Source organism: Hordeum vulgare, chromosome 7H (assembly GCF_904849725.1).
Source record: "Hordeum vulgare subsp. vulgare chromosome 7H, MorexV3_pseudomolecules_assembly, whole genome shotgun sequence".
Classification (NCBI taxonomy): Eukaryota; Viridiplantae; Streptophyta; class Magnoliopsida; order Poales; family Poaceae; genus Hordeum; species Hordeum vulgare.
In genome coordinates, this window is record NC_058524.1 from 253,756,998 (window position 1) to 253,770,245 (window position 13,248).

At 43.8% G+C, this 13,248-nt stretch overlaps 1 protein-coding gene and 1 pseudogene across 2 annotated transcripts; one reads left to right on the forward strand and one right to left on the reverse strand.

The window, feature by feature from the left end:
- Positions 1-3,135: 3,135 nt before the first annotated feature.
- LOC123407725 (signal peptide peptidase-like 1) lies at positions 3,136-9,307 on the reverse strand. 2 transcript variants are annotated; one of them, XM_045100918.1, is made up of 4 exons: positions 9,052-9,307; positions 7,904-8,752; positions 3,707-3,910; positions 3,136-3,515 (listed from the first exon to the last, which is right to left on the reverse strand). In XM_045100918.1, exons 2-4 carry the CDS (start codon positions 8,699-8,701, stop codon positions 3,399-3,401), a joined length of 1,119 nt encoding a protein of 372 aa, XP_044956853.1. In that variant the 5' UTR covers positions 8,702-8,752; positions 9,052-9,307; the 3' UTR covers positions 3,136-3,398. The 2 variants fall into 2 exon arrangements, with proteins under 2 accessions (XP_044956853.1, XP_044956854.1); XM_045100919.1 differs by having other exon boundaries at positions 7,904-8,613; positions 9,052-9,306.
- Positions 3,917-6,550, forward strand: LOC123407726 (annotated as a pseudogene).
- Positions 9,308-13,248: the final 3,941 nt, after the last annotated feature.

Genomic DNA, 13,248 nt, shown 5'->3' on the forward strand with positions numbered 1-13,248 from the left:
GTAATGTACCATGTAGTGTACGCCATATAAAGATTTTTACCTTTGCTGAACAGGATAAGCTACATACCTTACTCCAAATAGGATTAAATGTGGCTCGTCCCATCCCATTAGAATGTCTCGGTTTATTTCCATACTGATTATCCCATTCCGCTGAATAAGCAGACATTACCGAAAAAATACCATTTTTCGTATAACTCCAAGCTATGAAATCTGACATATCGTATTGTGGTAGAGGGATTGAAAGAATCTGTTGTACATCAATGGGCCACAAAGTTTGTCTAAGTAGTTCTTCATCCCAGCTATTCGAAACAGGATCAAACAGATCACCCACTTTAGATAAATTTTGTCTCCCCTTCGGTGTCACAATTTTCCTAGTTGCGCAATTAGGAATCCAAGCGTCTTCACAAATATTGATTTTCTATCCATTCCCCACACCCAAATATAACCATTTTTTAGAGAAATAATACCTGCCATGATACTTTGCCAGGTAAACGAAGAACCTTTTTTCAGCTTACTATTCAACAGATCGCCATCCGGGTAGTACTTAGCTCTTAGAATAGTAGCACACAATGATTCTAGATTGTCAAGAAGACGCCATGCCTATTTTGCGAGCATAGCTAAGTTAAAACAATGAATATCACGAAATCCATCCCCTCCTTGATATTTAGGGACACACATTTTCCACCAAGCCATCCAATGCATCCTCCTCTGGTTCTCCTCGTCTACCCACCAGAAATGCGCTATCGCATCAATATTCCTTTATAAAAAATTAGGAATTTTAAAGACCGACATCGCATAGGTGGGTATGGCTTGGACAACAGCTTTGAACATGATCTTCTTCCCTCTCACACATAATAACTTTTCCTTCCAACCACTAATTCTTTTAACAATACGTTCAATTAGGGATTGGAAACAATTTGTTTTATCTACTCCCACATTTGCTGGTAGGCCAAAATATTTATCATCAACGGCTTCAGTCAAAATATTCAGTGTGATACACATATGTTCTCTAATCTCCACCTTCATGTTTGTGCTGAAAAAGACGCTGGATTTTTCAACGCTTGCTAATTGTCCCGATGCCTTGCAATATAAGTCTAGCGTCGATTTTAGTGGTTCCGCACATTGAGGATTTGCTTTCATAAGAATTAGCGAGTCGTCCGCAAAGAGAAGATTGGTGATGGGTGGTGCGTTGCTACAAACTTTTACTCCCCAGATGTTTTCATTTTCCTCTGCCCGCATTAATAAAGCATTCAGCCTCTCGGTGCGTAACAAGAAAAGATAAGGTGACAACGGGTCTCCTTGTCTCAACCCTCTTGTAGGCTTGAAACTCTCACTTTCCTCCCCGTTGATCCGGACTTGATATTCGACACATGAGACACATTGCATAATAAAATTCACCCATTGTTGCGTGAAGCCAAGTCTCAGCATAATCTCCTTCACGAACGTACACTCAACTTTGTCGTAAGCTTTGTGCATATGGAGCTTTATAGCACACAAGCCCTCTTTACCTCCTCTTTTGTTTTTGATAGTGTGAAAACACTCATAACCCACAAGGATGTTGTCTTTAATCAATCTCCCAGGAACAAAGGCGCTTTGAGTTTGGCTAATAATATCAGGTAGGAAAACCTTCAACCGAGTAGCCACCATTTTTGCAATTAATTTATATACCACGTTGCATAAACTAATAGGCATGAATTGCGTAACCTTCTCTGGATTATTGATCTTAGGGATCAATACGATCGCAGTGTCATTCCATCCATTTGGTATCGTACATGTATTGATTGCATGCAGAACCTCCTCAATTAGGTTCTCCCCTAACATGGATCAGAATCTTTTATAAAATATAGCATGAAGACCGTCTAGCCCGCGCGCTTTCAAATCCCCTATATCAAATAAAGCTTTACGAACATCTCCCAAAGTATAAGGGGCTAGTAGAGCATTGTTCATCTCAGTGGACACTCGCCTACGTACAAGGGACAAAACTTCTTGATTTGGATCCGAAACTTCCGAGGTTAAGAGTTTAGAAAAATACTCAGTTATGTGATCCTTCAATTCCTTGTCTTTCCTCCAGGTTCCAGAATCATCGAGAAGTTTCTTAATATAATTTTTTTTTCTAGTCGTGGCAGCGTTGTGAAAGAACGAAGTGTTACGACCCCATGCATCAACCAGTTTGCTCGACCTCGCTGAAGCCACAAAACTTCTTCTTGGTCCAAAAGATTCTCAATTTGCACACGGATTTCCTTTTGACGGAACGTGATTCTGCATTCATTGGACCACGCCTTAATTTTTCTAACTCCTTTTTTAATTTATTAATCCTTTGTTTCGGACCCTTGAGAACATCACGGTCCCAAGAGTGTAGATCAGCTTGCACATCTCTCGTGCGGTCCGCAAGCGTCGGATCAATACCCGCTAACTTGGCCTTTTCCAAAGATGCTTTAACAATTTCTATAACAATCTCTTCTCTTAGCCACCTAGCTTCAAACTGTTTTACACGCCTCTCACGGCATCTGAAAATATTTTCATCCAAATAATCCATGTCCAAGACCAGCGGGCGATGATCAGAATGGACATGTTCTTCGTTAATCACCGCCGCTCGGGGGAATTTACTTGCCCATTCTATATTGCAGACTGCCCGATCAAGACGCTCACGCGTTTCACCTCTGCTCCAGGTAAAAGGATCCCCAATATAACACTTAAGTCCTCCAAACCGCGTTTCACCTCTGCTCCAGGTAAAAGGATCCCCAATATAACACTTAAGTCCTCCAAACCGCAATCAATGAGGCACTCACGGAAATCTCTCATCATTAGAGGATCCCCAATATAACACCTAAGTCCTCCAAACCGCAATCAATGAGGCACTCACGGCATTACCACCCTCCTTTTTCAAGGGATATAAAATTTCGTTAAAATCGTCCATAACCACCCACGGGTGGTCCCCTTTGCTATGAAAGTTATGAATATCATCCCAAATATGCATTTTCTTCGTGCTCTCAACCATGAAGTCTTCTTGGGTTGTGGAAATATGTGTTGGATTTGGAGGACATGTAAGATTATTATTTTTCTCCCCATTGCAAGTTGCAACACACAGGCATGTTTGCTAGTTTAAATCAAATACATCAATACAAACACTTTGAGTAATCTCGAAACATGACTAGAAATAGCTTCACCATTCGAGCATGAGAGAATAGAAAAATTCACCAAATATAATACGGAGTAACACTTTCCATTACAGCTAAATTACATATTGGTTCCTCTTGCAAGAACAAGGTAAAAGGCTTAGATTACTAAGACCAAACTATCTTATAAATATTCTCCTGTAGAATGAGAAGCTTGGAGCAGATTTTTTAGCTAGATTACATCACAGGAGGTTGTGATTTTTATGGCCATGTTGGATCATCTCAGACTTCCAGCAAATGAGCCTTCTCGTTCACAATTGTGGTGGATCCTTCCCACAGCTCCCACAGATCATTCCTCAACCATGACAGGTACACAACGGGCCCGAGTGTCGAGGGCACCTGAAATCAGAAGTTCCGTCACAAAGAAGATCATGCATACCATACATGCGATTATGGCATTGCTCAAGCTTACTACCAGTACTTCGCTGCTTAAGAATAGGCGCAACCAAGTCTTGCAAGCATAGCTCAGTAGGGCAAAGAAAATGAAAGTAATGTCCAAAAACCTGAAACTATCACTAGGCAAAACATACCAGGTAGAGTAGAGCAGGCTGGGGAGACTGAGACAAGATCCCAGCTGCCAATGCAGTTACCAAACCAACACCATAACCTGTTAGCGCAAACCATACATATTTCCGCCGCTTTGAGGAGGGGGACAAGTCTGATGTAACAGTCACGTCTTTGCTCTTGCGATGATCGAAAGAGAGTACAAGAGCTAGAAGCATCCCTGGGATGGCCTGCAGATTTCATAGTAACAAAGCATAGAAGCGAGTTGAGCATATGCAGCTTCACGTGAAGACGAATATGCAAATTAATCAATAAAGATCAGCCTATATGCCTATAATACACGTTTTTAGACTTAACCATGTGATAATATGCAACCTACAACAATGTAATGCATTAACCATATGATCACAGTAATGTGCTTCAAGACCTTTTTAGGCTGCAAAAATTCTTAGATCAGACATAACATCAGAAGGAATGAAACGTGCCATTAGTCCATTATAACTCAAACTGATTGCATGCCTTAGGCCAACCACTCGGGAATTGATCGATCTAGGCCATAAACTTGTTAATTTGATCAAATAGGGACAGAACTGATACGGGAGGGGGGAAACGACCATGTGGCTGCGGGAGAATCGATTATAACCCCCCTAGTTCATCTGCCTTTGCTCATACACCCCTTTTTTCGTCTGCCTCACCTACGAACCCCCTTGTTGCTCATATTGTTGACCATAGCCACCTTTTCATGTTTAGGTGGATCATTAAGCAACTAACAGCGATTCTCTCGAGTCGGGGCATGCGGAGAGAGAGCTGGATTCGGTCAGGGACGGGCCATGGCGGTGGAGGCAGCACGGCAGGAGAAGCCGCAGCGACGCTGGAAGCGTCAAGGGCGCTCCAGCCTTCCGCTGCATGCGCGGAGGTCCTTGAGCTTCACGGGAATGGCAGCGGTAAGAGCAGGTTGGGTTGCCGGCGGGAGGAGCTTGGGCTGTGGTTGCCGATAGAAGAAGCACGGGTGGGATGTTTAGGTCCCTAACGGGAGGCGCGACCGAGGTGTGGGGACGACTGCACAGGAGTGGCAGCGGTGCATGCAGAGGGGTGAGAACTCTCAGAGAATCGTTGTTAGTTGCTTAATGATCCAGCTAAACATGAAAAGGGGGCTATGGTCAACAATATGAGCAACAAGGGGTTTGGTAAGTGAGGCAGACGAAAAAAGGGGTGTATGAGCATAGGCAGATGAACTGGAGGGGTTATAATCGATTCTCCCTGTGGCTGCCACGTCAACCTACCTTTCACCGCTTGCAAATTGACTAATATTTACAGGTGTATTTTTTGCAACAGAACTGACTTCCTTGTTCGGTCGGATTAAAAAATTAAAAGGCCACACGGGTCTCTTCAACAGGACTCGAACCCGCGGCCCCTAGGGTAGAACCGATGCTCAATCACCACTACGATGCTAAGAGATTTGTATAGATTAGGTTACATAGTTTTTTTGGGAAGGGCCAGATGGAAAGTTGTGCCAATTGCCTCCAGCCCCTGCGTCGCTCCCTGGGGCGACTCGGGTGGCGAAACCCTAGCCGCCACCCAAGCCCCCCTCCTTCCCCTCCCTCCCCTCGCCACGGTCGGAGGATGCCGGTGGGCGAAGCCCTCGTCGGTGGACGGCGGCGGCAGGGCCCTTGTTCGCGTGCTCGCGCGCTTGTGTTCCGCGCGCTGGAGCGGTGGGAGCGTGTGGTGGCGCGCCGGGCGGCTGTCCGCGTGCAGCGGAGGTCGAGATGACGCGGTGCGCGTGTGCGGAGGCGCTGCAACAGCAGCTGCCGGCCGCTGCAGCGAGCGGCAGAGCTGGAGGCGCCCAGATCTGGGCCGCGCGGGCCCGCCCTGGCCCGTGTCAACCACTCTGTCCCCACCCACCCTTCTCCCTCCTCCCACCCCTCCCAGTCGCCGCCGGTGGTTGCCGTTGGGTTGAGACACGTGCGGCGACCCTGACGGTTGTTGCGATGCTGTTCCCCGGCGAATTCTAGCGGCAGAGGCTGCGGGTCGGCGCGGCAGCGGCACGGTGCATGTGATTGTTGTCACCAGCTAGACGCGCTCCCGGCGGTGGTCGGCCTGCTGGCGCTGCGCTGGTCGGTGCCCACTCCTACGACTATCGATGTCCCTAGGCTTCCCTCTCCATGTGCTTCTGTCTTCTCCGACGTTCTTCGCCATGTCCGGTCTGCATCTGCATCTGAGATCCTTGCTCATGGGTCGGGGCGAAATCCCCGCGCGACGATGGCCTGCACTGTCAACGGCGACGCTCGAGGGTGCCGTCACCTCCTTGGAGGCGTTGGCATGGCCCTTGACCGGACCTCCTCCTCGAGCACCAGGAGAAATCCTAGGTCCGGCCTTCTGGATCGGGCAGCGGCGGCGTCTCAATGCCGTTACCCTCTTGACGGTGCTGCTTTGGCTGCAAGCGGAGTACTTGATGTGGCAGATGGTGGCTGGTGATGCACCACTTACGTAGACGGCTGAACAGGAAGCAGGTTGTATGCCAGCGTCGGCGCTGCCCCAACGATTCCTACACCAGTTCCTATCAGGCCCAGCCTTTCAACCGCCGACTCCCTAGGCACATGGGTGCGAGGTACGTTGGCCTGGGCAGTTCTGGAGCTGCAATTGTTCCTGGACGTGTCTAGCAATGGCGGTTGGGCGAGGCCTAATGTCATTGTGTGCCTGTAGCTGAGGGCACCTCCTTACCTAGTTGTAGTCACTTGGTGAGGACGGTCGTGTGTGTGTGTGTCCATCCTTTCTGGAGGTTGTACCCTCGATGTCTTCTTCCTGTTCAATGCAATGAAACGCAAATTCTTTTGCGTTTTCTCGAAAACAGTATATATTTTAATGTGGCATGCTGGTTTTTAGGGGGGGGGGGGGGGGGGGGGGGTTGCAAGTGGGCGACCAGATCCAATCAGGCAATCAATTTCCTTCTGTTGCGGTCGTTGCCTTTTCTTTCGATGGATGTTTCCTTCTGTTGGAGATCCTGTCTTTCCAATCAGGCTGAGATTAAGTAAGCTGGATCGGCTGACGTGGCAGCAGAATCCACTGATCGTATGTATATCATACACAAAAATACTTGGCATCCTGGTGGTCAGTATCCCCCCCCCCCCCTTTACCCTTAGGATGCGGGTTTGAGTTTTAATGAACACACGGGGGGCTTTATATAATTTTTGAAACACCCTTCCCCGGACCCTGCGCAAGCGGGAGCTACATGCACCGGGCTGCCCTTTTTACAATTTCGAAACAACTAACTGCATCCTTGTGGTCTGATATATATTGTCTGCTGAATCTTTGTGCACAAAGCTCTTAATGTTCTAGTGGTTCGAGTCCCATGCAACACACGGCATATTTTTTCCTATATCGGATCAGATTGGCACTGTTGCAAAAAAACTGTAAAAATGAGTCAATTTGTTAGCGGTCTAAAGTAGGCTGACGTGGCAGGCACATGACCTGTTTTTCCCCTCCCGAATCACTTTTGGCCTTATTTGATCAAATTAACGAGTTTATGGCCTAAATTGATCAATTACCGAGTTGTTGGCCTAAAGCGTGCAATCAGTTTGACTTAATGGACTAATGACACATTTCACTCCATCAAAAGCTAGCAGTTATATGTTACTCATAATGGGTCAGACTCTACTATAATACTCTAGTTACTATAGAACTATAAAATATTTAGGCGCAAAGAAGATTTTGACATCAACTTCTAGGATTTGTACACTGGAAGCATGTGCTCAACAAAACTTTTGACAAAACTGATCAAGGATTGCGTATGTTTAGCTTGCTTCATTAATAGATTACGATCTAGGAGAAGTGAAAAATGTACAGAACAAAACTCAATTCACACTGAAGATATTCGTAGTCCTATAAGGCTCCTATTATTATGTTCAGGAATGATTCACTGTCAAATCCCGACATCTTCAGTTCCATGTAGCCAAAACAATATGCACATAATCAACAGCCCACATTTAATCTGGCAAGTCGCTTATCGTGGAAAAAGAAACTAAGTTTGTACAGTGAATTAAGATGGGAAGAAAGAGTAGCCGAAAACAAGTTTGAAACCTTTGAATGCAATGGCCATGAGTACCATTTTAAGGCAGGATTAAAGAATGAGCAAGAAATCATATTTGGATCAGTGGCACTAAAAGGATCAGAACACCAAGTTTGGAACCATTTAAGACGGGACAATTGTAACATAAGTAACTTACCATGTCTCCAAGGCCAAGCATCATGTAGTCACCAGGAGTGCTTCCTGGAACAATCCCGCCCAACAAATTCCTAGGGAAGACAAGTTTCACCGGAAGCTCTATCTTCTTCGTAATCAACTGCAACCCAGGCAGGCTAAGCTTGTTTGCTACTGTGTGAACTGGGTTAGATGCCTTCTGAGTGGCAACAGAGACCATAACATTTGCTCCGAAAAACCTCTCGGAGAAGAAGACCCAGAAAACATCATAGACAAAGAGACAGATGAGAAGCAACGAACAAATCTTTATGTTGGGCAGCCTCACATGACTGACAAATGCTATGCATATGGAAATCCCAAGTACATTATTTAGCAACCAATGCCCTGTTACCAGCCACACTGCCACCGTGCTTATGCAGAAAGTCAACAGCAATCCTTGCAACCGGGTAAATGACTTGGAACAGCACCTCGACACGAACGGATCCATTAGATTGAGCTGCGACTTGGCGTAGGCAATAGATGGAGACAGACAGAAGAAGAGCGCCATCACAGAGGCTACGGCAGTAAACGCAGTGACGAGGTGCGATACAGATGAAAACAGATAGAACATCAGCAGCAGGCTGCATGAGCTTGCAAGGGGGATCATGAGAGCCTGTGACCGATCAAGTGTGATGGATGCCTCTGAGAAGTCCAAGTTCCTCTCCATCTCCTTGCCATGGTCCAGAGCGCGCGATGCTGATGCATAGGCAACGGAAACAGCCGTCAGGATGAGGGCCAGTGACGCCGGCTCAAGCAAATAGGACAGCTTCCACAAGGACTCCATTCTATGAAATATTAACAGTACCCCAGCTTTATTTATACTCTGGTCTTCGACCTGGTATGCCCAAACAGTACACAGTAGTAAATATCAAGTGGGATAGCCAAAAGCCAAAAAACATGGCACACAGAGCACAGGTCGTTCTTTTCATACAAATTTGTTAGCGGTTGCGCAGTTTCCCTCAGGTTTTCAATTAGTAATACACAAATTGAAGAGAACTTAGACAGAGCCAGGGAAGGACTTAAAAGTTCAATTTGGGGGGGGGGTATCAATCAGGGGCGGATCTGGATGGTGTGCCGGCTGCAGAAATTGTCGAGGCCAACGGGCTTAACTGAGAACAGGATGAAAACTCGTACCTTAAAACCCACAGGACAAATATTGCGGAGATGAGGAAGAACGCGGACGGCGATGGAAGAGATTTACAGCCGCGTTGGTAGGTCAGGACTCAGGAGGAAGAGCAAAGAAAGATTGGATTCGAACCCCCTTCTTGCATGCGAGCTGCGCGGGGGAGCGGATAGGAATCCGGCGGCAGGGCGAGAATGTGAGTTGCCGGCGGCAGGTTTCCCCCGTGAGATTGATGCCGGGGGCAGTGCAGTAATTCTGAGCGGGAGCGAGAGGGCAGCTCTGTCTTTAGATTAAATTAAAAAAAAAATTAGCAACAGCTCTGTCTTTAGGGCATGTACATTGGGGTTGAGTGAGGTATCTGTAAGCAAGGGGAAACACTTTCTATCACAGGTCTGACCGGAAGCAATCATCAGACCGCTCATACACCGTCCATACATGTTCCATCCAACGCACAATATATCCCAGCAAAACTTCTGATCCTCCCTAACCTATATTTTTTAGGCAGCCACGTGCCCATAATTAATCTCCCCTAATTCCTCTCTTCCAAATCAATCCTCACCCCCTGAATCTCTCCTCCCTCCAGCTTACCTCGCCGGCGACTATGTGATCCACCGCCTCAAGGTATTATCTCCGCTAGTGCCGTCAGAGTTGTCCCATGTGTCGTGTAACTTTTAATCCATGTCACGACTCAGCTCTCCATCCACCAACGCAACACATGTTCTCTCCACAATACTGTCAAGGTTGGATCCGCTGCATCGCCCCACTCCCTCATGCCGTCGCTGGTTCAATTCGTCGGTAAGCCATCCCGGAATTAGGCGTCGCCCCTCCCATCACCATCGTATTTCTTAATTATCTCAGGCTGCCCGAGTACCAACAATACCCTTTGTCCAATCTACAAGCATATCTCTGCAGTCTGGACCATAATGTAGCCGATACGACGAGCAATTCCACCAACAAGTTGGCTAGCAGAGACTTTCTTCCTAGCTTTCTTTTTTTGTGCATTTTCGAGATACAAACCCTTGTCCACGTGATGCTCTAATATTGACCTTGTGTAGTAGCATGATAGTTTCTGAAGTTAAATTTCGCTTCCACCTCATACAAACCATCGAATATTCATAATCCACAAACCACATTTTTCTGCAGCCAAACCTTGTGTACTAACATGAAAATGTGTGAAGTTAAATTCCAGTGCTTCTGGTGTGTCTCTTATATGGCGTAATAGCATCAAATTGTTGCTTCATGACAGTAATGCTTCCCACTTTTATTTCATATGCTTCTTTCATTTTACTTCAACTTCCTCACACTTTTATTTCTACTAGTGTATGATTCTTTTAGTGTATAAACCATTTTAGTTTGACTACTAGTACTAGTGGGTGGTTCGACAACCATCGGTTAGTGTGCTTCTTATAGTGAATTATTTTGTTTGAACCACTTTGCCTCACAATTTCACTCCGATTTTTCTCTTGTATATGTATTTGCAGCCCAAAAGGCATATTTGTGCTTCTTTGTTTCAAGACATGCCAAAGATGGTGCAATGATGTCTACAACACTACAACGCGGATGAGGCGCCACTCTTTGTTGTGTAGAGTCCTTTTTGGTTCACCGTGCATGTGGAACTCTTATACGATTATGTTGTTTTGTGCATATGCCAGAAGTGAAAATAATATCATTGTATGTTTATTTTTGTTTTTGTTCCAAAAGGAGTTGTAGTAGCAAACAATTCCACACAACTCCCTGGTTCATTTGAAGCACATGTAAGTGCACTATTTTCTCTTTTGATGGAAGCACATTACTATTTTGTTGGAAGCAACTCTCTAGTCAATGAAATCAGGAGAGGATGCTTCGGGAACAAGTGGAATTATTATTATTTCGATGAAAGAATAATAATATTTGCCTGCAAGCAAACAAAATTGCGAACACGCAAAGATTGCGCATTTTCATTGTTTGGTAGAATGCAAAAGTTACAAAGAAGACATTACGAAACATAACTTGACCACATGCGCCAATCCTTATGGGTATGCAATGTATGAGCAGTACACAAGATGGCATGCTCGGTGAAGACTAATCCCGAGGAAACAAAATTACTATTTGATGGAAGCAAGTTCAGAGTCGATGGAACAAAAAAATGTGCACTTAAATAAGTGGAATTATTTTTATATTTGATGAAAAAAATCATTATTTTGTTCGATGCAATTCTAGTCAGTGTAAACAAGATATCAGTGCTTCCAAGAAAAATATCTACTTATGTGGAAAATAAATTTATACTAAACCGAAGAAAATTTCATTTAGCATTGAAACGAATTCTCCAATAAATGGAAGCATAAAATTGTTGCTAAGGACATAAGCTGCTACGCATGTTCATATCTCACGTTCCTGGGTTGAACTAGCATCACGAACATGGGGAATTAATGGAGCATGGAGAGCAGTTACTACTAGAAGCGGGGAGCATGCACAGTAGTTATTGAAAGCAGGGAGTAGCATACGGCACAGAGACTACCTGCAGGAGATGGGGCAAATTAAAACGCAATTAACGCGGAAAGTTGGGCATGACCTACCAGATCAGACGAGATGCGCACTTTTAATCCTACGGCTATAGACTGGTCTGATAGAAACCAATTTATCTGTAGTCTGATGGCTAGTAGTTCCCTAACATAAATTATGGGGTTAAGATAGATCAATCATATAAATGAACGGTGTAATTAATTTTAAGGATGTGAATTAACGACATGTCTTAAAAGGTGCCTCCAATTAGTAATAAGAAGATAAACACATCATTTATTCTACCAATTGGTTTCTTAAGAGTGTAATCCGCTAGATGTAAATTGAGGGAACATTCATCTATATTGGTGATACCTAGCACATCACAAATAGATTAAGGTATAGCAGAAATGCTAGCACTAAGATCACACAAAGCATTACATTCATAATCTATAAGCTTAATTTGATAGTAGGTACCCATTCGTCATGCAGTTTTCTGGGTATTTAAACCACTAGTTCAAGCTTTTCTTCATGAGCTTTTATCATGGCTTCCACAATATGTTCAGTAAATACTTTGTTTTGTTCACAAGGAAGTAAATACATTAAATTAAAGAGAAACTATCATAATTAAATCCTTATAATCCAAAGTAGTGGGTGCATCACTATATAAAGTTTTGACCTCTCAAAACCCACTTTTTTCAGTTTTATCATTAAGATCGTCCGATACTAGAAAACCTAAGTATTTACGAACAAGAGGGACTCCTTCGAACTAACGTTGACTCTTCTTTGGTACCTTTTTCATGAAGTTTTATATTGCTAAATAATTATTTAATTGGAGAAACACCAATCATTTTAATATCTTCATCATGATCACGGTAAAAATGGGTAGAAGAGTATTTTCTAAGAATTCTTGCTTAGCTCTTAATTTAGCGATCCGAGCCTTACTTTCATTAATAGATACGTGGATAGATATAATTGACTCATTTATATCGTACTTAGGTGGGAAAATTTTACTTTCAAGAGTTTCTACATCATGAGCAATTTTATCCATGTTCCTAGCCATATCACCAGCTTTGTGTAGCTTTTCTTCTAATAATGCATTAAAAATATTTTGAGAACTAATAATTATTTAATTTGGTTCTCAAGATCAGAGGGTATCTTATTATTATTATTATTGTATGAGTTACCATAATTATTGGAGGGATTACCGGGAAATGGCTTAGGATTGAAATTCCATCAATAAGCATTGTTATTGAAATTGTTTCTAGAGATGAAGTACACATCTATAACATCATTATTTTGCTCAATCAAAGTAGATAGTGGCAAAGTATGAACATGAGTATTTTTATTAGAAAACATATCCATAAGAACAACCATTTTATCACTCAACGTAGTAATTTATTCGATGGAATTTACCTTCTTACCTATTGGAGCTCTTTCGTGTGCCATTTACAATAATTTATCATCATATTATCAAGAATTTTTTTAGCTTCTCCAATGTAATTATCATAAAAGTACCATCTGCACTTAAGTATAGAAGATTTCTTGAAACAAAGTTTAGTTCGTGATAACCCACAAGTGTAGGGGATCGCAACAGTCTTCACGGGTAGTATTACACCCTTTATTGATTCGACACAAGGGGAGCCAAAGAATATTTATTGGTCCTACAAATTGAGTTGTCAATTCAATCACACATGGAATCTCTTTGTGCACCAAAAGTTTCAGTAGCG